We start from the raw sequence: 24,240 nt of genomic DNA, 5'->3' as shown, positions 1-24,240 counted from the left end.
AGAATTTCAAAATAGAGACACATGTATTGAAGAAACTACGTTAATTTACTTCTTTTTTTCCTTAAAGAAATTTCTCTCAAAATACATATGAGATTTCAAAAACAAACTAGATATCTGGAATCAACAAAAAAAAATCATTTCCAATGAGACTCACTATCAATAATTTCAATTGTTAAAAAAATAGCCATATTTCACTAAACAGTGGAATTTCAAAAAAACATTAATCAAGAATTAATGAAGGCGATTAAATATTTAGTGATGCTTACGTGGCAAGAAAATAAACTAAAATAAAATATGACTTTTGACCAATTGGTGGGTGCCTGCGTGGTCATCTAGATATTGATGACGAGACCCCAAAAATAATAATAAAATATGACTTGACCAAATGGCTTGTGTCTTGAAGAAGTAAATATAAAATGGACGAGTCCTAATTGGTCTCTGTAGTCTACGGAGAAAAATGGAAGAGAGCCCGCAGATCGCGAAAATGCACGGTTTCCGGTCCCTGAAACTGGTGAACGTGGAAATGGAGCAGCTTCTGGATCAGTACCCTTTCGGAGCTCAATACGGCCGTCTCGACAACGGCCTTACTTACTATGTTCGCTGCAATTCCAAGCCCAGAATGCGAGCTGCTCTTGCTCTCGTTGTCAAAGTCGGGTAATTTGTTCTTTCACTGCCTTCCTTACTTTCTTGTCTTCGATACTGATTTTTATTGCAATGTTTGGCATTCTCATTTAGCATCAGTTAACTGCATCTTCTTTCACCGTAAACTGAACTGAACTTGTTTCGACGTGTAGATTAGTTTAGATTAGTTTCTGTGCTTATGTGTTGATGATGGATTCTATGAGTAATTATAGCTAGCAAAGCAGTGGAACAACGTCTTTCTGAAATAGAGTCTTTACTTTCGTTATTTGGTTGTTGTTTCTCTGATTTATTGAGTTTGAGACAGCTCAGTTTTGGAGGAGGAGGATGAGCGTGGTGTTGCACACATAGTCGAGCACCTTGCATTCAGTGCCACTAAGAAATACACGAACCATGATATTGTAAAATTTCTTGAAAGTATTGGGACGGAGTTCGGTGCTTGCCAAAATGCATCAACTTCTGCAGATGAGACTGTATATGAGTTGTTTGTTCCTGTTGACAAGCCTGACCTGTTATCCCAGTCTATCTCGGTCTTAGCTGAATTCAGTTCGGAGGTATCAACAAATTCATTGTTTGACATGTTTCGAAAACCTTAACATATTTTGGTATATAATCAGCTATGGCATGCAGATTCGGGTTTCGAAAGATGATTTAGAAAAAGAAAGAGGAGCTGTCATGGAAGAGTACAGAGGCAGCCGGAATGCTAGTGGAAGAATGCAAGAGGCACATTGGGTATTAATGATGGAAGGCTCAAAGGTTCGGCTACTGAATTTCCACAGTTTATTAATCAGATGCTTGGGGATTTTGTTCGCAAGCCACCTTAGTAATAAATGCTAAGATTTTTGCACCTGAATTGATGAAGAATTATTTTTGTTTATGACAAGCCTTCTCATATGCTATTACGAATGGTGTCCTCAGATGGTAGGATATGATTGCCTTTCTATGTTCTTTTTTGGCTAGACTAATAGTGGTGACTATTGGGGTTGAAATCACCGGGTTGTCTTTATCCGTGGAATTTGAATTTCATAGTAAGTGGTTGGGACCTTGATGGGGTTGAGCAGTAGTCTTTAGTCATTACTGTATGCTGAGGCTAAAAGAATCTAGCAAATTAAAATTATCATGCAATTAGTTTCATATACGATTTGGCAAGCTCTGGAAATGATCTTGTATTTGTTGCTCTAATTTTCAATTCCTTGCTGGACTGCAGTATGCTGAACGTTTACCAATTGGAATAGAGAAGGTAATCCGGACAGTTTCTTCTGAAACTGTGAAGCAATTTTATCACAAGTGGTATCATTTACACAATATGGCGGTAATAGCAGTTGGTGATTTTTCTGATACAGAGGTGTGGATTTATTTAGCTAAAATTCCTTATTAGAGTTATGATTTTATTTTGTGGATTGGTTTTTAAAATGACATTCTGTCCCTCTCTATCTCTCTATAGAGCGTTGTTGGGTTGATTAAGACTCATTTCGGGCAGAAAAATTCAGTCCCTGATCCTCCACCTAAACTGATCTTTCCAGTCCCTTTCCATGAGGAACAACGTTTTTCATGCTTTGTCGAATCTGAAGCTACTGTGGTTAGTATGCTAAAATCTTTTTTCTTGGAAATGTTAGTGTCTTTGAAAGTCACAACGACACGCAATTATATCAATTTTCATGTGCTGTACTGCTGTTATCTTAAATTTGCTTATAACAGTCTGCAGTAATGATAAGCTATAAGTTGCCGGTATTTGAACTGAAGACGGTGAAGGACTACAGGGATATGCTTGCAGAGTCCATGTTCCTACACGCTTTAAATCGGAGGTTCTTTAAATTATCTCGTACGAAGGATCTGCCTTACTTTTCTTGCTCGGCTGATGCAGAGGATCTAGCTTTTCCTTTGAGGGCTTATATAATCAGTTCATCTTGTAAAGAAAAAGGGACTCTTGAGGCCTTAGAATCAATGCTTCTTGAGGTGTGCGTCAGAGTTTTATCTTCTTACCTTCTTTGCTTTTGCCTTTGCCTTTCCTTCTTCCCATCACTCGTTCACAAATGAGCGTCTATTGTGTTACAGCCATTGTTTTTTTAGTAACTTGTATCTTATTTTCAGGTTGCAAGAGTACGATTAAATGGGTTTTCCGAAGGCGAGATATCTGTTGTTCGAGCTTTACTGATGTCTCAGTTTGAATCTGCCTATTTGGAGCGTGATCAAATGCAGTCAACGAGCTTGCGAGATGAATATTTACACGTATGTTGCACTGTTTTCTCTTGGAAATATAGAACTTTTCATTGAATTTGCCAACTGAATTTTCCTTATCTTTCTTGTTGCAGCATTTCCTCCGCAATGGCCCGGTCATTGGTAACGAGTATGAGGCTCAGCTCCAAAAAACCATTCTTCCTTGTGAGTAATAAATATTAGGATTTATAATGCTCAACATGTGTAGCAAAGTGAAGATAGTTTATCATGTCATTTCTCATATCATGGTTTCTGTGTGCTAGGTATATCTGCATTAGAGGTATCCAAGTATTCAGAGAAGTTACTGACATCATGCAGCTGTGTCATAAAGACAATTGAGCCTCGAGCTTATGCTTCAGTAAATGATCTCAAAGATGTGGTGTTGAGGGTCAATAGTCTTGAGGAGGAAAGAAGCATTTCTCCTTGGGATGATGAAATCATCCCAGAAGAGATTGTCACTACAAAGCCAAAGTCAGGGTAAAGTTGATTGTAATTTTTGTTTCTATTTTCTATCTGAAGGATATTAAACCCGAAGACTTTTACAGTTGCTCGACTATGCTAATCTCTTTCTCTTCCATTTGTGATGGTTGAAAATTTATGAATTAATGTTCTTGGTAATGCTTATTTTAAATCGGTTAAGTTACTGGATGGCGATTTTTTTAACACCTCACTGGACTTGCAGTCCCTACTTGTCACTTCACTTGTGTTGTGTCTACCACAATGTCAACAAGCCTTGGTACCCGCTGTTTAGAGTCCGCTATATTTATTTTTAGTAAAAACTAAAAGTACTTGGGACTTGGGAGTCCATTGCATGAATTCTCTTTTCCCTACTTTCACACTGTAAACTAATCCTTCCTTCATACTTCATTCATGTCTTTTCAATTATCTCCTGAAAATCTCCTTGTACCTTTCTTTCCCATCATTTTCAGTAAAGACACTTGCATCCCTAAATTGTATGTCTAAACCATTTATACATCTTTTATTTTATGTTCTATCCAACTGGAGTTACTTGTATGTTGGATCTTATTTAATTCTTATGCTGTCTCTCATGTAGCTTGATTTTCTTACTTTTATGTACATTCACTTTTTGAACATGTTGCCTCTTGTCAGCCCATATTCCAATGACATTAGCTATAGCAGGGCATATAGCATATTGTTGAAATTTACTTCTTAGACTTGGAGTATCATCTACTCACACGAAGAGCCATACGCAGTTTTTGTTTTATACAATAATTACTAGAATTATAAGATACATTCTGTTTTAGCTCACTATCATTTTAATTATTAGCCCAAAATACCTAGGGAAACCTCCTCTTGGGCATTTTTTCCCCCTATATCTTTAAACAGCTCGTCATCTATTCTCCTATATTCTTTTTAATAATTTGCCCTAGGGAAATCTCCTCTTAGGCATTTTTTTCCCTATATCTTTAAACAGCTTGTCATCTATTCTCCTATCTTCTTTTTAATAATTTGCACTCCATAATATGCTATCTTAAGATTCTACTGTATATCTCCATGTTTTCAACTTCAGACCATTTTCTGCTTTAGACTCATCAAGACTATCACTTGCAAAAACATCTCCTGGGAGACTTCATCTTGAACCATGTTGTAAGCTCCTCCATCACTATGGCAAGCAGGGAAAACTCTACGCAAATCCTTGATGGAGGCTTATCCTTTTGGGAATTCTCTTGTGGATTCTATCTATTCCTTACAATACCTAACTACTTCTGTTTTTTTACATTTTCTTAATCAAATTAACTCAGATAACAAAGTCTATTATGCTCTAAGATGCATCACATCACTTGATTCACTTCCTTTGTTAAACCTTCTCCTAATCAATGGACACCATACCGTCTCTTTCTTTATGTACCTCGTCATACTCTCTATGATAGAAATATGACTTTCGTGATATATCATACTGACTACCATCATCATCGAGCAACCATTGCCCCTTTATGTATATCTTACACTATTGTTTCTAATTTCCAGTCTTCATCTTCCTTCGGCTTCTTCATACTTTTATAGATCTACGGTTCTTATACTCAAAAAGAATATGTCCTATTTCCTCCTTGGTCTCCGTCGAGCAATTTATCTAATTAGTTACTCAAGTCTTTCCTTAATCGTTATGTCCTTTGTCAAAACTTTGTTCCTTACACTTCTAGTGCACTTAAAAGAATTATTGTTTTTTTAACATTTTCATTTTTGTAACTTTAGAAGCTTATAAATAGCCTTGTCTATATCTTTTTCCACTAATTATGTAGCTCACCAGTTCACATACTTTATCTAGCCTGTTATAGTATCCTTGTTCCTATCCTTACGAAGCTTTCTATGACATTTCCTGTTTTAGTTTCTTCTTCGACACCCTTATTCCACCACCATGCTTGTAAGCCTCTGCCTGGGCTGTTCTTACTGTTACATAGTCAATGCAGGCTATCCCGAACACTAATAATAGAAGGCTTCTTGAGATGATAGCCAATGCAAACAATTGTCAAATGATACAAACGTGATTCTCGCTTGTTTTCACATGCTATTTATTTACTTCTGCTGATAAAATTCCCGTCATAGAGGAGTGAGAGCACAGTTTGCTTAGTGATATCGGTTTTCATTAACAAGAGTCCGTGCATAAAAGTTTGTTTCGAGTTGTTTTTGTTCATTAATTCTCACCATTCTTTATTTATCTCCATGAGGGTTGCCTGCATCTATGGATATGGTTGCATGCATAGTTCGTGTTCATACCTTCTTTTTTATTGCCTAGCTTTCTCATTGAGTGTTCTTATCTTCTTTTTCTTCCTAACTTTCTTTCGCAAATTTAGTTTTACCCTTCGAAATTAGAAAAAGAAATTGCAAGTACTACTTTCATGGTTATCAAGGCTAAAATAAGGTAAGGAGTTTGATGTTTCTTACCCCAATGTTTTCTGAATGTATGATTTTTCTCTTTTTTCTTCAACTTTGAGTTCTTGTTACATCATGGAAAGAAGTATCCTTGGACTTGTATGTATAATCAGCCCAAATGAAGTGACAAATTTGTAAAAGCTCATGCTAAATTACTAGAATTATTTCTGATTTCAGTATCTATAACTGTAAGCTTTTAAAATGATTTACTACAGGGATATTGTTCAGCAGCATGAGTATTCTAATATTGGAGTAACTGAATTAATTCTTTCAAATGGCATGAAGATATGCTATAAATGTACAGACTTCTTGGATGACCAGGTAAGGATCAATTTTGGCACTTACAACATCCATAACTAGCCCTTTGACAGTACAGTAACATGGCTATGCTGTTTCTTGACTGTTAATTTTATCTCTAATTATTTATCTCTGCCATGCACCTCATTTGTTGCTTGTGTGCTTAAGAGTTTGAAATGGTAAGATATTCCATGTCCTACTTGATGTTTGGTGCAATAAGTGGGAGAGAGTAGATGAGAAAATTGCCATTATTATTCACAGGACATTCTCAAGATTCTCTACGTAATTGAATAGTTTTTGTCATGGGACATAATGTGTCAAATTCATAATCATGTGTGCGTATGGAGTATGGTCACTGTGCCTTACCCAACTCTTAGAAGCATTCTCACCTGAGAACGAGAATGTTTTTTGTGTTGTGGCTGCCATGCTCAGCGATAAAAAAAAGTTGTTTTCTTGGCTCTTGGGGAGTGTTTGTTGATGATGACTTGAGAGAATCAGAACCCAACTCAATAGGTCATAACTCCTTGCATTTGGTGACTTGTTTGTTTCCCAATCAGCTTTGTGTTGGAGCCTCTTTCATCTCGTCGGCGATCTTGTCTTCTCTGTCTTGATGCATGGATGCCCTTTTGGCTTTTCCTATGGTCGCTCGCACTCAACAACTTTCAATGATATCATCTACTCACGTGAGAGATTTTGTAATCAACTGCCAGTATTTGAAAACTTACAAATTGAACTTGGTACTGGATTTCATATGATGATATTGGCACCATCAAACGATTCAAACCCCAGAGCTGTAATCTTATGAGCTGATTTCCTGATTGCCCATAATGGACATAAAAATTGGAAGAGCAGATGAGTTTGCAGAATCTTATTTTCTCCTAGTTGTGTAGTAAATGTAGTAACCACTAACTTTTATCTTCTGCCTGCCCAGGAAGTAATTCCTTTTGTGATTACTTAAATGAAACGATAAATCTCTTAAATATCCATTTATCTGAATTGTATGATTCATATATAGTGTTTCTTTCAACAGGTTCTCTTTACAGGCTTCTCGTATGGAGGTTTATCTGAACTTCCGGAAAGCGAGTACTTGTCCTGCTTGATGGCTTCAACCATTGCTGGAGAGATTGGTGAATTTGGTTATAGACCAACTGTGCTAATGGATATGCTAGCCAGTAAAAGAGTCGAAGGTGGTACAGAAATTGAAGCGTACATGAGAAGCTTTTCTGGTTGTTGTTCACCCTCAGATCTGGAGACTGCTTTGCAGGTTTTGCTGCATTTGAATTTGCCATTCCCATTATTGTTCTTTTAGCACTCTTGAAACAGAGGATGGTGGACTACTGTATAAGCTCGTAAATGGAAAATGTCCACTAACTTTGGCTGAGAACTTCGCATTCAAACTATCTTCAATTAATAAAACCTTTCCTTTTAGTTCTGGTTGACTTTACACAAATAAATTCATGTTCTTGACTTGTAAGATTTGATTATTTATTTGGGCAGCTTGTCTATCAACTGTTCACAACAAATGTAACACCAAGAGGAGAAGATGTCCAAATAGTGATGCAAAAGACGGAAGAAGCAATTCGTGCTCAAGAAAGAGATCCATATACTGTTTTTGCTAACAGAACGAAGGAGCTCAACTATGGGAACTCCTATTTCTTTAGGGTATGGTGGCTACTTCTTATGACTCTTGCTTTCAGGCCCATTTTGGTATGGTACTGGCGAATTCCAGTAAAGCACTTTATATGAAATGTCTTTGTTGCAAGAGTTTTTGATAATCAGTGCTTGTCTGTGACTTTTAGTGAAGCACTTTATATTAAAAAAATAATATTTTTCTTGTAATTTTGTATCCAAGGATGATATTTTCCATTTGAAATGCTGATTTGCTTTCTTCCTATTCTAGCAAAATCATTTTAAGGGCCCCAGATATTTGATAAACCAGCAACTTTTAGTCAAGTAGTTCACATGAACCAGCTTTGGTGGAAAGAGATGACAACAAAAAATTGGGAAAAGTTTGATACATCGGTGGCTTCAACAAAGCACATATGAATAAAATATTTATATTTTGTAGTATATAAGGATGATATTATCTGTATTAGAGTATTTGTTTGTCTTAAATTGGTAGGTGATGATAAATTTTCCGAACTTTTACATAATTTCTTATTCTATTCTTCCTTTTCTTGCTAGACAACATAATGTGCTTCGCCTAAAAAAGTTCTTAACCAACCTGTTAGTTTTGAAGTGCTTCTCAGATGTAACAAAAAACATAAAACGTGCTTTGAACCCCACTGCACCACAGGAACAAATTGGACATAAAATATGCTTCTGTTATTAAGTGTTAATCTTCTTTCAAGTGCTTCTCTATTGTTAACCTTCTTTCAAGTGCTTCTCTATTGTTAACCTTCTTTTAAATGTTACCCCCATGCATTGCATTACCAAACAGGGACTTCACATGGACCTGTGTTGCTTAAATTTGTTCTTTCATGTATGATTGTGCAGCCTATGAGAATAAATGACCTTCTAAAAGTGGATCCACTAAAAGCTTGTGAATATTTTAACTGCTGTTTCAAGGATCCATCAACTTTTACCGTTGTGGTAGTTGGAAACATTGATCCTATTACTGCACTTCCTCTAATATTGCAGTATTTGGTAAGTTCGAATTCCTATCTGAGATAAAAAGACATAGGTAGTTAAAACTTTGCATTAAGAAGTTCTGTGATTTGCCTATCAAAAAAAAAGTTATGTGATTTTCCATGCAGGGTGGAATATCAAAGCCTTCTACACCTGTATTCGATTTGGACCGTGAGGATCTCAAAGACTTACCATTCACATTTCCCAGAAGAATAATTAGGTAATTACTCATAATGCACTGGAAAATGTTGTCAAGCCTTGCCCCTCCCTTTTGAATATTGGCCAACCAACTCTCTTGTTGATAACTGGCGCACTGGTCCATCCGTGTCTGGCTTGAGTCAGAGTAGCAATACTCTGTGGTGACTCTCTTCTGACATTTGAAATGGTTATGGTTATTTTGAGTTTATTATATTAATTCTCAGTTTATTTGGCAGACTTATATGTGTATGTCTGTTAGCGCTGGTAGACAAGCATTTCCTTACTGTTGATTGAATGACCTTTTAACACATTGAATATTCTTCTAGAGAGGTAGTTCGCAGCCCTATGGTGGAAGCACAATGCTATGTCCAGCTAAGCTTTCCTGTGGAGCTAAAGAATGGAACGATGGTTTGTATCCCACTCTTGATCTGTCAATTAGAGATATGACTTTAGCAGGTCTTCTAGAGACCTTTTCACATAGCCATTTTATGATTAGTGATTTGCTGTTGAGAAAAAATGGCAGGTGGAAGAGATTCATGGTGTTGGGTTCCTTAGTAAAATTCTTGAGACAAAACTTATGCAGGTTCTCCGTTTCAAGCATGGCCAGGTGGGAGTGCCATTTTTTCCCCTCTAGTTATATTTTTATTTTCTGGCCTCATTTTTTAATTAATTCCCAATGCACCAGATCTATTCTGCCAATGTTTCAGTATACCTTGAAGGTAATAAACCATCAAGAACTGGTGATATACGTGGTGATATAAGCATAAATTTTTCTTGTGATCCTGATATCTCCTCAAGCCTGGTATGGATATGTAATCTTCCATCATCAATTTTTCAAGTCTTGATCATTCAATTGCTAATAGCTCCTTTCATCACCTCTATATACTTTTTGGTAGGTTGATATTGCTTTGGAGGAAATATTACTTCTTCAACAGGAAGGTCCTTCGGATGAGGATGTTTCAACTGCACTAGAAATTGAGCAGAGAGCACATGAAAATGGACTACAGGTTTTAAGAACTTTAATGTCAATACCACTGCGTTCCTTTGGTTAGCGAACAATGGGGGATAATATTTACACATTTGGAATCTTACATTTCATCATCTCTCTTTGTAAACTCCTTTTCATTTTCCTACGCGTTCAAACTACGCAATTAGTTCCATGATGAGAGAATGAAATTTCTTTTCTATCCCTATTTCTTTTCTGTGCTGAATCTGCTCACTATTGATCTTTCAGGAAAACTACCACTGGCTGGAGAGAATTTTGCTTAGCTATCAGTCAAGGATTTATACTGGTGATGTTGGGGCTGCTTTTGAGGTGGGCTGGATGTAACGTGTTTTCCTACATTTTTATTACTGTTGCCTCCGTTTTATGTCTGCATATGGTTTCCCTGCTATTTTCTATTAGAGTTACTTCTGTTAATATATTCTTTATCTTCAGTTTTCAATCCTCTTTTTGTTTTCAAAGTTTTCCTTTTCTGGGAAAGCTCTGTTTATCCTAGTCTTTCTTTGCCTTTTCTGCTGTGGCAATCAAATTTCTCCTGCATCAAATGCAATTGCAGCAAGCACTTTTTCCTTACGATGCTATTTTTTAATGATAACTTGGCTTCTATTATTTCTCTGGTATAGGTCATAGATGAAGGGCGCTTGAGAGTTAGAAAATCTCTGGCACCATTAACGGCGAAGTCAGCATTACAAAGGATTCTGCCTTATCCTTGCAAGAAACAGTACACTGCAGTTATTCTTATGCCCCAGAGGTCACGCTTGGGGGCACTCGTCAAATCTATTCCGACCATTTATAGGAACAACGCGAAGGTCAATTATGAGTTTTCTCTTTGTTTTTTGTATCCTACTAATTTTTTTATTCCGACGACTGTAAGTCTTGAATTACCAGCACATAAATATTTTATGCATGATAATGATTCCCCACAAGCTGAGACTAACATTTGATTTCTGCCTGCTTTTTACCTTCCGAGATACTACATTGCTTTCTACTTTTAAGTTTATTCTAATACCTTTGATAACACAATTTTTGTTGTTGACAGCAGGTTCTAGCAGCAATTGCTGGCTTAACAGTTTTTGGCTTCAGTTTATGGAAACACTCACGGCATACTGTAAAATAGAGGGAACATTTTATCTCAAGGGTTGAGTCAGTGTACATCAAAATCTACAAAAGGATTAAGCTGGATCTTTAATACATTTATACATTTGAGGTTATTAATATTTTGTAATAATAAAAGAATAATACTTGAGACCTCCAAAAAGTGACCCCCAAAAAACCCCTATTTAATGTAGAGTATTGGATGTAAAGTGGGCCCCACATGTGTGTTTTTAATCTATGACTATTTTAATGCTACATAGATTTGAGGGATTTTTGAGGATCAAATTTTGAGAGTCTCTAACATTGTCCATAATAAAATAGCCAAGTGCTTAAAACTATGGTTTGAACTTTGAATCGTTTGATGTCACTGTTTTTTTACTTTTTCTGGTCCGCCGGGCATGTTAGATCGGCAACAAGGCCCACTTAACATGATTTGGTGATGCGGCCCCACACATTGTCTTATGCATTGGACTTTGTGTTAGATGGGCCGAATCTCAGTTTTCTAGCCCATTCATCCTAATTATAACAGTTATTTGGGCTGTAAGAGTACCCAGCCCATCAAAACCTTTCAAAGAGACAAAGGACCATAAGAAAATCAGAATAGCCAATACCAGTGCCAAGATGTGAGACCATATATATCCTGGGCGTTTACTCTTGATAATCAGAGTGGAAAATAGCCAGAAACGAAAATGACAATTTAGCTGCCTTTGTAAGCATACATGTAACTTCGAAGTTTTCTCACTTCTTCCGATGACTCAGATAGAAGATGATCCACGTAGAGAGTTATTCCAGCTCCGCTACAATATCATGAACAGCAGATACATTTCTTATTGAACTTACAAGATAAGAAACACACAAGGATAATAGTATATATAAATAAGGAAAAATGAAGACTCAGTAACCTCAAATATATATATATTTACCATTTCGCCAGTAAATATAAAGTATCTTGTCTCAAAGAAAATTTCTTGTTTTTATTTGAGGTCACTGGACTTCAATTCCCCTTGTAGATAATACTAACCCGAGAGGCCCAAAAGGAAGCCAAATCACATCCCAGCGGAATTTTGGCAATCTGTCACGCAATAAGTACCAAGTGAGCAAATGACCAATATATCAGGAACCTATCTTGAAAAGGCATAATGCAAAATTCAGCAAGAATTGGAAAATCTAAAAGAGTGTGAAACCGAATACACAATCAGAAGAGCAGGCAAAGTTTCAACTTTGTTAAAATGTATGTTGTTTTAAGGTTACGTATGGAAACAGAATTGTTAAGGCCTATACCACTCAATTTAGAATTATGATACGAGAGAGAGAGAGGGGGGCCGCAAGGGGAGATTGAAACTCGATACTTTTCCTCTCTCTTCTATGCTTCGCAAAGAATACAATCTATTTGAAGCTTTCAAGGCAATAGCAAAAAATTTCACAAGAATCTGAGGAACATAATGCAACTAACAATACATAAGAAGATAAACTTTTACCTCAGCAGGTAATGTGACCAGAATACTGCCAGTACAAGGCCAACAGAAAAGGAGTACCAAATCCATCGCCTGTGATACCTTGACCCCTGCAGCAGCCCTATGATAGCCATTGTGCATGCCGAAACAGCTACCAAATCTGTCAGATGCTAAAGTTAAATGACATCAAACTTTAACAACATGGGACACTTGGTGACAGCAACAAAACAGAAAAGATGCCAAAATCAGGATGCAAAATTTCTCCCTATGGACGGTCAAGATTGGTAGTTCATGAATATTCCAACTATAGTGGACTTAGTAGCAAATATACACATTCACATAATCGCCATTACACTAGGCATCTAAAATGAAATTTTAAAGTTCAGTTCACCATTGAATATTCCATTGAAGATTGGTAGTTCATGAATATTCCAACTATAGTGGACTTAGTAGCAAATATACACATTCACATAATCGCCATTACACTAGGCATCTAAAATGAAATTTTAAAGTTCAGTTCACCATTGAAGATTGGTAGTTCATGAATATTCCAACTCTAGTGGACTTAGTAGCAAATATACACATTCACATAATCGCCATTACACTAGGCATCTAAAATGAAATTTTAAAGTTCAGTTCACCATTGAATAACTTGTCAAAACTGCTCAAGTGTTTTGCCTTAGTAGGTAACAAAGCAATATTCACCTAAATAGCAGGAGAAAAATGTGAAAACAAACAGGAATAGGAAAAGGAGCATATTGAATATCAGGAAGGCAAGTTACCAATTTTTTTTAAAAAAAGGCTTCAGAACAGCAACATGTAATGGATCAGCAACCAACCAAAGGAGTAAAGATAACATATGTTTATCAAAACCTATGAACAAATAAGCAGCAATCTATAAATTTCAACGAAAGATGTTACAAGTAAGAAATGTCAGTTGTGGCAGGAGCCAAATTTGGAATAGCGAAATCAGTGTTTTCAAAGGCGTTTTCAAAACGCGTTTTGCCCTTAAAACGAACTGATGCGCATGGATAAAACGAAACCACGTAAACACACGCCTTTCATCTGAAAGCGTACAAAAACACGTCGATGAGTGAAGCGTTTGAGGCATGCATTTTGTAGGCGACTCGTGAAACTACATCGTTTCAAAGGAAAAAGTGAAAAAACCAGAAACAAAATCGCGTGAGTGAATTCTAGGTCCGATACAGACCTCAAAACTCAATTCGCAACTGCTGTCCAAGACTTGAAGACTCGAAGAAGACCATCTACGGCTCTACGCGAGTGATGCGACTCCATCTACTCGAGTCTCGCGACCTCCACGGCTCCACCTGACCATCTACGCAACTCCTCCACATTAGGTCCTACAGACAGATCTGAAAGCTTCGAGATCGACCTCTCCGAAGTCCGATCGACGATCTGCGAGACTGCGACTCAGTACCCACTACCACTGTGTAAGAGACGAAGACCATTGCAGGTCAGTTTATACTTCTACTTCTTTGTCCCGCTTTCTCTGACCCACTCCCACTATCGAATATCGATTTCTTCTACTTCTTTGTCCCACTTTCTCTGACCCACTCCCACTATCAAATATCGATTTCTTCTGTTTCTTTCTTCGATTTCTTTGTTCTGTTCCACACTCCCACTTTCCTTGTTTTTTGTTCTGTACTTCTGCCCCACTTTCTTTACTTTTATAATTTTTTTAGTCATTTAAGTGTTCAATTACAAATTTAGAATCAGTGTTTATTTAGAATTTTAGAACCAGTCAATTGTATTTACTCTTTAGTGTTTAATTAGATTTACTGATTTAGAACCACTGGACCAGTGAGTGAAGTTATACTATACTTTGAAGTGAACTTTGAGTTTATTGTCTTTATTTGAAGTATGTAGTCTTTAACTAAGTTTTTCTAGTATGAGAATGACTTGTTATTATTTCTATCTCTTTTTTTTATTATATTTATATATTTAGACCCACTGAACCAGTGAGTGAAGTTATACTATACTTTGAAGTGAACTTTGAGTTTATTGTCTTTGTTTGAAGTACGTAGTCTTTAACTAAGTTTTTCTAGTATGAGAATGACTTGTTATTATTTCTGTCTCTTTTTTTTATTATATTTATCTATTTTTAATGTAAAAATATTTTTTCCTGAAAAACCTATGCCTCAACGCATCAAGGCTTACGCCTCGCCTTGGAGAGACGATAACGCCTCGCCTTGCGTTTTCGCCTTTGAAAACTCTGAGTGAAATCAAAAGATGTCAAAACACAAACCATCAAATTCAAAAGATACAAGTGCTTTATTTGATGGCTAGAGTTACATTCTTGGTAAGTTTATTCGAGTGATTAATATAGATAATATGAAATGTTCATTACTGGCACAACTGAAAAAGAGAAACATGCATCACGTATAAGCTCGAAAATAAAATTTTCAAAGTTGAGGATGGGTTTCCACAATCTAGGTTATGCAGACCACAAGAAGATGATAATGATGTACGGTTTAAGAAGCTCAAGGAAAATAAAATTTTTACTTTTCAATCCTGTGCCCTAAATTACTGAGATAAAGTAGCCCTAGACAAAAAAAATTGAAACCCTCAATGCCTTGTCAATATAGGATTGCTTAGGGCAACATATGATTTTATTTATTTAATTTAGTAAAAAGATGATAAAAGCAAATACCAACCAAACCAGCATATAATATGTTCTTCTAATATCAGACAAGTGCATAAATGCTACAATGTTAATCTTATAATATACAGGTTGAGGCTCTCATATCCAACTTATCAACCACGACTAATAGCAACTTAAACATTTTAAGAAATAGGAATTATAAAAGGGAATGATGATGTATATAGAAACACAAGTATAAATTAAATAAGTCAACATACTTAAATGAGAATTGCATATACCATAAGCAATCCTAGTTATATTAAACAAAATCTCAGCACATGCAATCTGAATTATGCATTAAACTGAAGGATGAAGATAAATGAACAAGTGTAGGACTGAACCTGCAGCTATAACCATCCATGAGGCGATGTCCTCCATGAAGTAAGCATGATAACGCTGTTCATCAAAAGAAAAGGGATGAGAAGTAACAATGTCTTTTTCCCTATTTGAAGAAGCCAGAAATATTTAATTCATGCTCCACTTGATTTCCAGATTTTCAGTCTTCAATATCATATTATTGATCCTATTCCATTCAATGTGTGTGTGTATATATATATGCCATTTCATGATCCTACCATTAAAAATTCAAAGAGAAAATGTACAATCCTCCAATTTTACGTTTCATATAATTGTGGAGAAATTACGTGCTGGAGATTCAAAGGCACCATGGATCCAATCCCCTAAATTGGACTTCTACGATTTACTCAAATAACACCTCGACCTAATTCAGGCGCCAAAAGTCTCTGGTAAATAAATTTAAAGATCATGTGTTTACTAAAACATCCAGTTCACAATCACGACACACAATAGTTAGGCATGGTTATGCAAGCTAAATTACAAGGAAAATTATAAAATCTAAGGATGGCAAATCATACCAGTTCCCATGGAGATGTTGCCTGTTGAATCATGGAGTACACAACAAACGCATCATAGCAGAAAAGAAATGTGGCGAATACACTCTAAAAAAGGAAAACTATCCATTAAAAGGGAAAAAAAAGAAGAAGTAGCAAAGTGACAAATAATTCAGACAAAACGACGGAAATTTACCCTCCATAAGCGACTGTGCTGAGCTTGTTCCCTCTCAAGTGATCGAACGAACTCCTCCTGTTCTGTAAATCACAAAAGCAAATGACAACGAAAAAAAAAAAGAGTAAATGACAACGAAAACAAAAATTAATCTTAGTTTGAATGAGATACAAGAGAGTCGAGATATACAGAGACCTTGGGAATCCATGGGACGAGAATCTTCATCTCGCGTTGGGAGAGAGAACTTGTCATCGCCGGACTTTCTTCGCCAATTTTTCGTCAGCTTCTTTATCGCCCTAACCTCCATTTCATCTCCTCGTTCTCTATTTTGTTTGGCAGTAACCAAACCGATGCCGCGATGCGTGATGTGCTATTGTGCTCTTTCTTTTCTTCCCTTCCTGAGAACCGGTGTGGCGGTGCAAACGGATAGACCCGGTCGGCTGGCGACTCGATCTGATTACTAATCATCAGCATGGGCCGAACCCAATTATCTAACTATTTTTACCCGATCCAAGCCCATATATTTTGATGAACTTTATTTGCACCCCCATTTTTGCTAAGTACACCCCATTCTAAATAAACTCCAGCTCAAATTAAAACAATTATGAGTTCACCCCATTTTCTTAGTTTTTCAAAATTTACAACCTACACCCCATGCACAACAGTTACAAAAACAGAGTATATATACAAAAACATATACAAAATGAAACCATAATCACGTAAACAAAATCATTTCAATAATTCAGATCAAAACCTACACAAAATCAATGTTCTTCAGATCAGTCCTATACAAAATGAACATAGTCTTCATATCAGTCCTAAACATCAGTCCTAAACAAAATGAACATAGTCTTCATATCAGTCCTAAACATCAGTCCTAAACAAAATGAACATAGAAGTCATCACAGTCCTAAACAAAATCAGTTGAGACATTGCCCTCAATCAATCTATCAACTCCACAGTCGCTATGTTACTTGGTTTACACCCAGAAAGTGTCTTGAATTTTTCGATCCTAGAAGAAAACATTTTTGGCCAACCTCTGGCATTGGATTGATGATGATCTGTCCACATCTTTGAAACAGGAGGTATGGGACTATTTTCTGCTAACTCAAGTCTGATGAAGTGAGAGTCATTTATATACCCGAATACCATGATCCCTTGCTTATAATCCAGTGGCAGTGGGTCCCTGAGGGGGAAAAATGTGAGGCACTGTTCTTGTGAAATTAGTGCAACAACAACATTGTAACAGGTAGCTACCACATTTCCCATATAAGGCATGATCATCCAATTCTTTCTATCTGCCATAGTGGAAAAACACTCAACACTGGATAACAGCTCAAATGTGCTTGAGAAAGGAGCTAATACCTTGTCATATTGACATTCATTCATCCGAAGCTCATTTGCAAGATCTCTCCGAGCTATTTTCCAACCATCGTCACCCCAATCATAGAACGATGCGACAACTCTGAACCCACAGTGGCCATCTCCAGGGACATCAAAAATTTTGAAAATGTAGTTCTGTAAGAAATCAGGAAACATGGACACCCACTGATTGGTGTTTGGCTTCCTAGTTCTATGAACCTTCAACTTTCCCTTCTGTTTGACACTCTGCTTGGAGTTCTGACTTTGTTGAACATCTTCAAACACATGAGACTCAACAGCATGCTCAAATGCTGAAGGATCACGCTTGGTTGATTTTTCATCAGCTTGAGATGCTTTCAACCCCTTCTGCCCCTTCTTCCTCCCCCTCACATTCACCTTAGGTTTTGGCTCTAATATAGAAGTGTTGCTTGCCTTGCCTAGTGACTGGAGCTGTCTTTTTATTTCTAGCTTTTGAGGCACAGTAGCAAGCGCAAATGTCCTCCACACCATCTCCATCTCAGTATCAATCTTCACTTCATCTTTAGGGTCTTGACTGAATGGTTGGATGCACAACTGTCTCCAATATGGATGTATGTCACTAAGTGGGATGGCCTTACCTTCGTTTCTGTAAATTGTAAGCATATGACCACATGGCAGACCAAAACATTGAGAATTTGTATGGAGACAGTCATCAACACTAACTCCTTCACTCCCAATAGAAGAACATTCAGTTTCAATCTTCTCCAAGGCAGCAGTAGATACCACATTCACCAATTCCTTGTAGAAAGGTATCCTGAATCGAATTGGCACTCTAGTTAGACTGTCTTCAAATGAGGCCTTTATATCAACAACTTGACCTTGAAGTAACAAGTTAATCTTGCTAAAAGACTGGACAAATCCACCAACCGAGTTAGACAGGTACTTCTTAAGCTTAGAATGGCTGCTCTCAACTCTATTTGTTGTTGTGTTCCCAAGATGAAAAAACTGATCAACCCAGGCAGCCACAAAGTATGACCTGTATTTACTCAACCATGAATCATTGACATAAGCCAGGGCTTTAGGATGAGCTTTAAACTTGTTTTGCATGTCATTCACTGCCTTATCAAAATCTGCCAATGTTTTGGAATGCATGACAGTGCTCCAGCAGCTCATAAAGTCATCAAACTCAGCTTTAATTTTGAATAAACCAACACAGTTGCTAAGAACATTCTTAGATACATGTACTCGACATAGCATATTCTTTGCATTTGGAAAAACAGTCTTCAATGCATTCATCAATGCAATCTCTCTATCACATATGAAAACACCTGCCAATACTGTCTCAAACAAGTCTTTGAAGCAATTCAAAGCCCACACATAAGTTTCTTCTTTCTCTGCACTCATATAGCAAAAACAAACAGAGAATGTCTTCTTTGTAGAAGTAACTCCAACAATTTGCAGCAAAGGTAGCCTATATTTGTTGGTCTTGTATGTGCAGTCTAACATAAAAACAAAAGGAAATGCTCTGGCCAGTTGAATTGAAGTAGAGTTACACCAAAACAAGTCTTGTAATACCTCAGTTTCTGGTTCATAACGATGTCTTGTAACATACCCATTCTCAGTTAATAACGTGAACAACTGTTGCATATGTGACTTACCAGCAGTCTCAGCAAGCCTTAGAGCAGTTCTGGCATTGTAGACTGTCTTGATTGTTGTTGCATTTGTAGGATCCTTCAGCTTTAGGTGATTTAATATTTCTCTTGCCTTCACCCCTGACCTACTTAGCCTCTCAACAGTGTCCTTCTCTTCTGCAGTTAGTCTACCTACATATGAATGCCCTTCAAAAGCTTTGACCAAAGCATGGTTGTGCTTCCCATTAATAACAACCAACCCCCATGTCCCAGTTGATGCATCTGTTACTTGAGCTTTCAGAGAAAAGGGGCATTGGCATTTCTTTGTTGCTGATTTTCTCTTCTTTGGAACACCTTTTGCCCTGTATCCACCACCCCTCTCACACCCAAATAAAATCCTAGGAGTTCTCTTCTGATTGTTCAAGTCCGATCGTTTGACAACCACAACTACTCCATGCCTACGGCCACATCTCCTAACATACGAAAGAACATCCTCTTTATTGTGAAATTCCTACACAATCCATAAACCAACCATCAACAATACTTTAAATAACCTCTAAACTACCAGAAAATTCCTACATTTATCAACAAGAAACTGGGTTATAGTTCATACCATTTCTGTTCGAAAAAATTGGGTTGTGTCTGCTTCAACCATCAAAGGAGTATGCGACTCAACAACGTCGCCCTGTGAAAGCACATGCAATGGTGATCAACCCAGTCAAAGGAGATATATCTGTTCGAAAAAAACCCTAACTTTTGGTCGCGGTTGGGTTAGGGTTAAACTTACCAGTTCTTCATCTTCACAAAAGTTAGGTTCTTCGTCGAACGAGGCTTCATCATCTTCCATCGCGGCCTCGTAATCCATATCATCGTCGTCGACTTTGCCCATTGGAAAGAATGGCGTTCGAACAGAGAGAATCGCGTGATTTGAGTGAGAGAGAGAGTCGGTTGCAGAACACAGAGATGAGTGAAACGAAGGAGAACGATAGAAATGGGAGGGAAATGGTAGGGTCAGTAGGGGGTGTGAAGAGATGAGTGTTTTTTGCGAGTTTTGGGGTGTACTTAGCAAAAGTGAGGGTGCAAATAAGGTTCTTTCTAAAATTATTTTTTATTGAGGCAATAAATGTTGGATTTTCCACGACTTTGCCTGCTAAAACATAAGCAAAAGCTGGCATACTAGAAACCTATACTGCCTTAACGAGTAAAAATGGCCTCCCACAGAAAAGAGATCATAGCTTTAAGAAGAGTGACGGCGTAATTTCATAGAAAAACAGCGGACTTGGAGCATCATATCATGTGTATGAGCGCAGCGGAAGTACATGTAAGAACTGACAAACATATTTCTATTTTCTTCCAAATACACAAGAGACCCGATAGCCTTTCTTTTCAATAGTGTAATTTCTATTTGAAATAAATCAAGAACTAAGTCGCAATAAAGTTCGAATAGATCAAACTAGTTCAATTCTTCAGCCAGAAAATATTTAGATTTCTACGTGTTTTATAAATTGCAAATCACAGATCCGCTCTCCCGGGGTATCTTGGGAAAGGAATAACATCTCTAATATTGTCAATACCGGTGGCAAACAGAATCATCCGTTCAAACCCTAGTCCAAATCCACTGTGTTTCACGGTTCCAAAGCGTCGCAGGTCGAGGTACCATTCATACGGCTCGAGAGGCAGCCCCATCTCCAAGATTCTACAATGAGAGAACGCATCCAACGAAAAAATATATTTTAGTTTCAAATAACTTTTATCATTCAAACATAAATGCAATAAAAACATATAACGGAAAGGGTTCTACAGAACAAATTGTTTAGTAGAACAGCTTGACTTTGAGTGACAAACATATCTGGAGGAACGCAGGAAAAAAAAAATGCACAATCAACGATATAATGATTCATTTACCTTTCCTTGATGTTTTCATATCGCTCCTCTCTTTGGCTTCCACCAATTAACTCTCCCACCTAAAACAATCCCACTATTGTTATTCCATGCAAAAAACTACTTAATACAAGTATCAAGCAAGAAATTAGAATTAAGTCAAACAACATCCAGCAAATGATGTTCATAGGCAGTTAGGCACAACGTTGTACCTTTGGTACAAGTACATCCATTGCAGCCACTGTCTTTGAGTCATCGTTAAGCCTCATGTAGAATGCTTTGATCCCTTTCGGGTAATTGTACACAATAACAGGCTTCTGAAATTTAACCTCGGTCAAGTATCTACAAGATCAGGAGAACCAAGACATCAATAAAAGACCCAGAAACACAAATGCATTAAAACACCAGTCTGACGTACCTTTCATGTTCAGACGCTAGATCAATTCCCCATTCTACTTTGTTCTCAAACTTCTTACCATCCTTCACAGCCTGCTGTAGTAATTCCACTGCTTCCGTATAAGATATACGTACAAAAGGTGTAGAAGCGACCAATCTTAGACGATCAATGCAACTTTTATCAATATGCTTAGCCATAAATTCCATGTCATCAAGACATTTGTCAAGCAACCACTGACACAGATATTTCACATATGCCTCGGCACAGTTCATATCATCCTGCACAAGCAACAACAATTATACCTCCTGCACAAGCCACAACAATAAAATAAAAAAAGGAGTAGCAATTTTATGATCCCTGATATAGAGATTGTTTGATTCAGACAGCTCCAAATAGTCTGGTGGTCAGCAGTCACTAAAATATTCGAGTGCGACATCATTTGCAGATATCATAACCAAATTCAATCCAACATCCAAAAAATCTTTGAAAAACTTTACGACAGGACTTTCAATAAGTTGTAGGCTATAAGCATACCTTAAGATCCGCAAAAGCTATTTCTGGCTCCACCATCCAGAATTCAGCCAAATGCCTTGAAGTGTGAGATTGTTCAGCACGGAAAGTTGGACCAAATGTATAGACACTGCTTAATGCGCACGCATAAGTTTCAACTTGTAGTTGGCCAGAAACAGTCAAAAACGCTTGACGGCCGAAAAAGTCTTGGCCATAATCGATTTTTCCTTCTTTTTTAGGGATGCCCGGTTTAAGGTTAAATCTCTCCTCCAGCTTAGAAACGTTTTCTCTTGCTCTTTTCAGTTCAGCTACAGCAGAATTAATGTCTTGCTTATTTGCTTTAGAAGCTTTTAGTTGGGCAACCGCTTCTCCTTTCTCTTTGTCCATAAGCCTAGCAGCTTCTACGTCAGCTTTTGAAGGTGGAGGATTCACAATTAGCTCCCTCTCTAGTTTTTCCGCTTCATTGATCAAGGTTGTTACTTGAAACATCTCACCAGCACCCTCACAATCGCTGGTGGTTATAATTGGAGTGTGAACATAAAGGAACCCGTGCTCTTGAAAGAACGAGTGGGTAGCGAAAGAAAGTTCATTTCGAATTCTTGCGACAGCAGAAATCTAGAGCCAAGCACTATATTAATGTTCACCAATATCATAATAATTTACAAAACTGATTTTGAACATTTGAGTGCAAGGGGATGCTAGCTTGTAAACCCAAAAGTAATCAAATTATCAAAAAAGGCCAGAAAGAGAAACAAGTATCGACGGACAAGGATCAATAAAAAAATCCTCAATTTGAATCAAGTAGAGGTTAGTTTCTAACTTCATAATTCAAACCCGTTTTCCATCAGCTGTATTATTTTTCTAATTTTTTTCTTATACAGTATACAATTCATAAAACCAACCCGAAACCAGCATGCATGATCAGATATCTTGACATCAGATTATACCACCCAGGGACCACAAATTAACACCATAACTGACCTCCAAGATCTGATAAAACAAGGTAAATCAGAGTTCATAAATAAAATGCCCATGGCTTTTTAAAAATAAGACCAGGTAGATGCGTTTATTCATTCTATCTTCCCCAAATTCTGCCTAATTCAAAATTTTTCATCCCATTAAGCAATTATAAGCAAATCGCAAAACTATATATAACTTGCGGCCACTTTAATAAACAACACTCACCGTGTTAGTTCTCGGTCGAAGGTGAATGTGTTCCCTCAAAAACTCAAGTGTAAGCCTCGTCTTAGGGATGGGATACTTGGATGGATCCACAGGGCCGACGTGGATAACCTGCTCCACCCGGAGCTCCACCTTCTGCTTGGTACCCTCCGGTGGTAGCTTAAGCACGCCTTCAACAACAACGCACGTGCCGGTCAGCACCAGCTGGCCCAGATCCGCCACGGCGGCATCCACAATGACCTGTAAGTTCGCAGGGCACGACCCGTCGTTGAGCTCAAGGAAAGCGAACGTGTTCTTCCCTTGCTCCCTACCAGTCTTGACCCATCCACCGACCCGAACTCGTTGGCCGGCAAGCCCCGCACCCCCGTCGGGTCGGGATACAATTGATTTGATATGGACCCGGTCGGAGAACCGGGCCTTCAACGCAGCGGCATCGTTTAGGGTTGTGGCAGCGAGTTCTGATACTGGCGGCTCAGAAGAGTGATCTGCCATTGATGATAAGACAGATTTCTGAACACCGAAATACAGTCTTGTGGCCACAATATTCGTTAGGCTGCCATAAACCCTAACTGGAATTTTATATCTAAGCCGAGCAGAATCTGGTGTGTGAGATCTATCGTATTTCGTTCTGTGGCAAATAAGTGAACGGCCATACGCGCATGACCGCATGAAGATTAGATCTGACGGATTAGGTAATCTTAAATATTTAGTATTTACTTGTCTGATTATTTTGTTTGTCCGAAACAAAACACAAAAAAAAAATTCCAAAAATCGTAATATTATGCTATTATATTTTCAAAACGTTGATCTTCATCCGAGTGTTTAATTCAAAATTTTGGCGGTTATCTAATGAGAAAATGAATGAAAATTCATTTTGTGTATTTGTTTTTCATTTTTCTACGAACATTATTTTCATCAACTCATATTAAATATATATAATTTATTACTAATTCAAATCATATTTTTTAAGTTTTCCTCTTCACTAGGTGACATGTCCGCGTTTTGCGCGGTATGTAATTTTACTTTTTAATTATAATGTAGCATAATTGTTATGTTTGTTTTTCAATATCCAGTTGTAAATTTTATCAAATTTAGGTTATTGATGGATGTAGTTTTTTTTTATAATTATATTGCTGCGAAAATATAGTGTTTACTTTTAATTTCCGTTTTTTTATTTGGACATTTTT

At 37.3% G+C, this 24,240-nt stretch overlaps 4 protein-coding genes across 9 annotated transcripts; 1 reads left to right on the top strand and 3 right to left on the bottom strand.

The window, feature by feature from the left end:
• Positions 1 to 424: 424 nt before the first annotated feature.
• Positions 425 to 11,089, top strand: LOC120006141 (zinc protease PQQL-like). Of its 5 annotated transcripts, XM_038856056.1 has the most exons (22): positions 452 to 654; positions 947 to 971; positions 1,166 to 1,193; positions 1,270 to 1,395; positions 1,847 to 1,984; positions 2,084 to 2,218; positions 2,338 to 2,595; positions 2,731 to 2,868; positions 2,952 to 3,021; positions 3,120 to 3,333; positions 5,964 to 6,069; positions 7,076 to 7,309; positions 7,543 to 7,707; positions 8,542 to 8,691; positions 8,802 to 8,893; positions 9,198 to 9,279; positions 9,395 to 9,478; positions 9,557 to 9,673; positions 9,768 to 9,878; positions 10,106 to 10,186; positions 10,498 to 10,683; positions 10,917 to 11,089. In XM_038856056.1, exons 1-22 carry the CDS (start codon positions 594 to 596, stop codon positions 10,989 to 10,991), a joined length of 2,676 nt encoding a protein of 891 aa, XP_038711984.1. In that variant the 5' UTR covers positions 452 to 593; the 3' UTR covers positions 10,992 to 11,089. The 5 variants fall into 5 exon arrangements, 4 of the variants coding, with proteins under 4 accessions (XP_038711982.1, XP_038711985.1, XP_038711984.1 ...); XM_038856054.1 differs by having other exon boundaries at positions 425 to 654; positions 947 to 1,193; XM_038856055.1 differs by having other exon boundaries at positions 952 to 1,193.
• Positions 11,090 to 11,408: 319 nt separating this feature from the next.
• On the bottom strand, positions 11,409 to 16,484 carry LOC120005223. Of its 2 annotated transcripts, XM_038854736.1 has the most exons (8): positions 16,307 to 16,484; positions 16,133 to 16,194; positions 15,961 to 16,044; positions 15,427 to 15,481; positions 12,448 to 12,583; positions 11,991 to 12,041; positions 11,629 to 11,766; positions 11,409 to 11,587 (listed from the first exon to the last, which is right to left on the bottom strand). In XM_038854736.1, the coding sequence occupies exons 1-7, from the start codon at positions 16,416 to 16,418 to the stop codon at positions 11,667 to 11,669; spliced, it is 600 nt and encodes a 199-aa protein (XP_038710664.1). In that variant the 5' UTR covers positions 16,419 to 16,484; the 3' UTR covers positions 11,409 to 11,587; positions 11,629 to 11,666. The 2 variants fall into 2 exon arrangements, with proteins under 2 accessions (XP_038710664.1, XP_038710663.1); XM_038854735.1 differs by having other exon boundaries at positions 11,557 to 11,766.
• A 569-nt stretch (positions 16,485 to 17,053) lies between these two features.
• LOC120006047 (protein FAR1-RELATED SEQUENCE 5-like) lies at positions 17,054 to 19,972 on the bottom strand. Its single transcript, XM_038855923.1, has 3 exons — positions 19,871 to 19,972; positions 19,697 to 19,768; positions 17,054 to 19,594 (listed from the first exon to the last, which is right to left on the bottom strand). Exons 1-3 carry the CDS (start codon positions 19,970 to 19,972, stop codon positions 17,054 to 17,056), a joined length of 2,715 nt encoding a protein of 904 aa, XP_038711851.1.
• Positions 19,973 to 20,399: 427 nt separating this feature from the next.
• On the bottom strand, positions 20,400 to 23,601 carry LOC120006310 (asparagine--tRNA ligase, cytoplasmic 1-like). The gene is made up of 6 exons (XM_038856320.1): positions 23,057 to 23,601; positions 21,896 to 22,486; positions 21,383 to 21,639; positions 21,177 to 21,306; positions 20,989 to 21,047; positions 20,400 to 20,779 (listed from the first exon to the last, which is right to left on the bottom strand). The coding sequence occupies exons 1-6, from the start codon at positions 23,543 to 23,545 to the stop codon at positions 20,596 to 20,598; spliced, it is 1,710 nt and encodes a 569-aa protein (XP_038712248.1). The 5' UTR covers positions 23,546 to 23,601; the 3' UTR covers positions 20,400 to 20,595.
• Between the last annotated feature and the right edge of the window lie 639 nt (positions 23,602 to 24,240).

Source organism: Tripterygium wilfordii, chromosome 9 (assembly GCF_013401445.1).
Source record: "Tripterygium wilfordii isolate XIE 37 chromosome 9, ASM1340144v1, whole genome shotgun sequence".
NCBI lineage: Eukaryota > Viridiplantae > Streptophyta > Magnoliopsida > Celastrales > Celastraceae > Tripterygium > Tripterygium wilfordii.
Note: the sequence above shows the minus strand (reverse complement) of the source record. Positions and strands in the feature narration are given on the sequence as shown.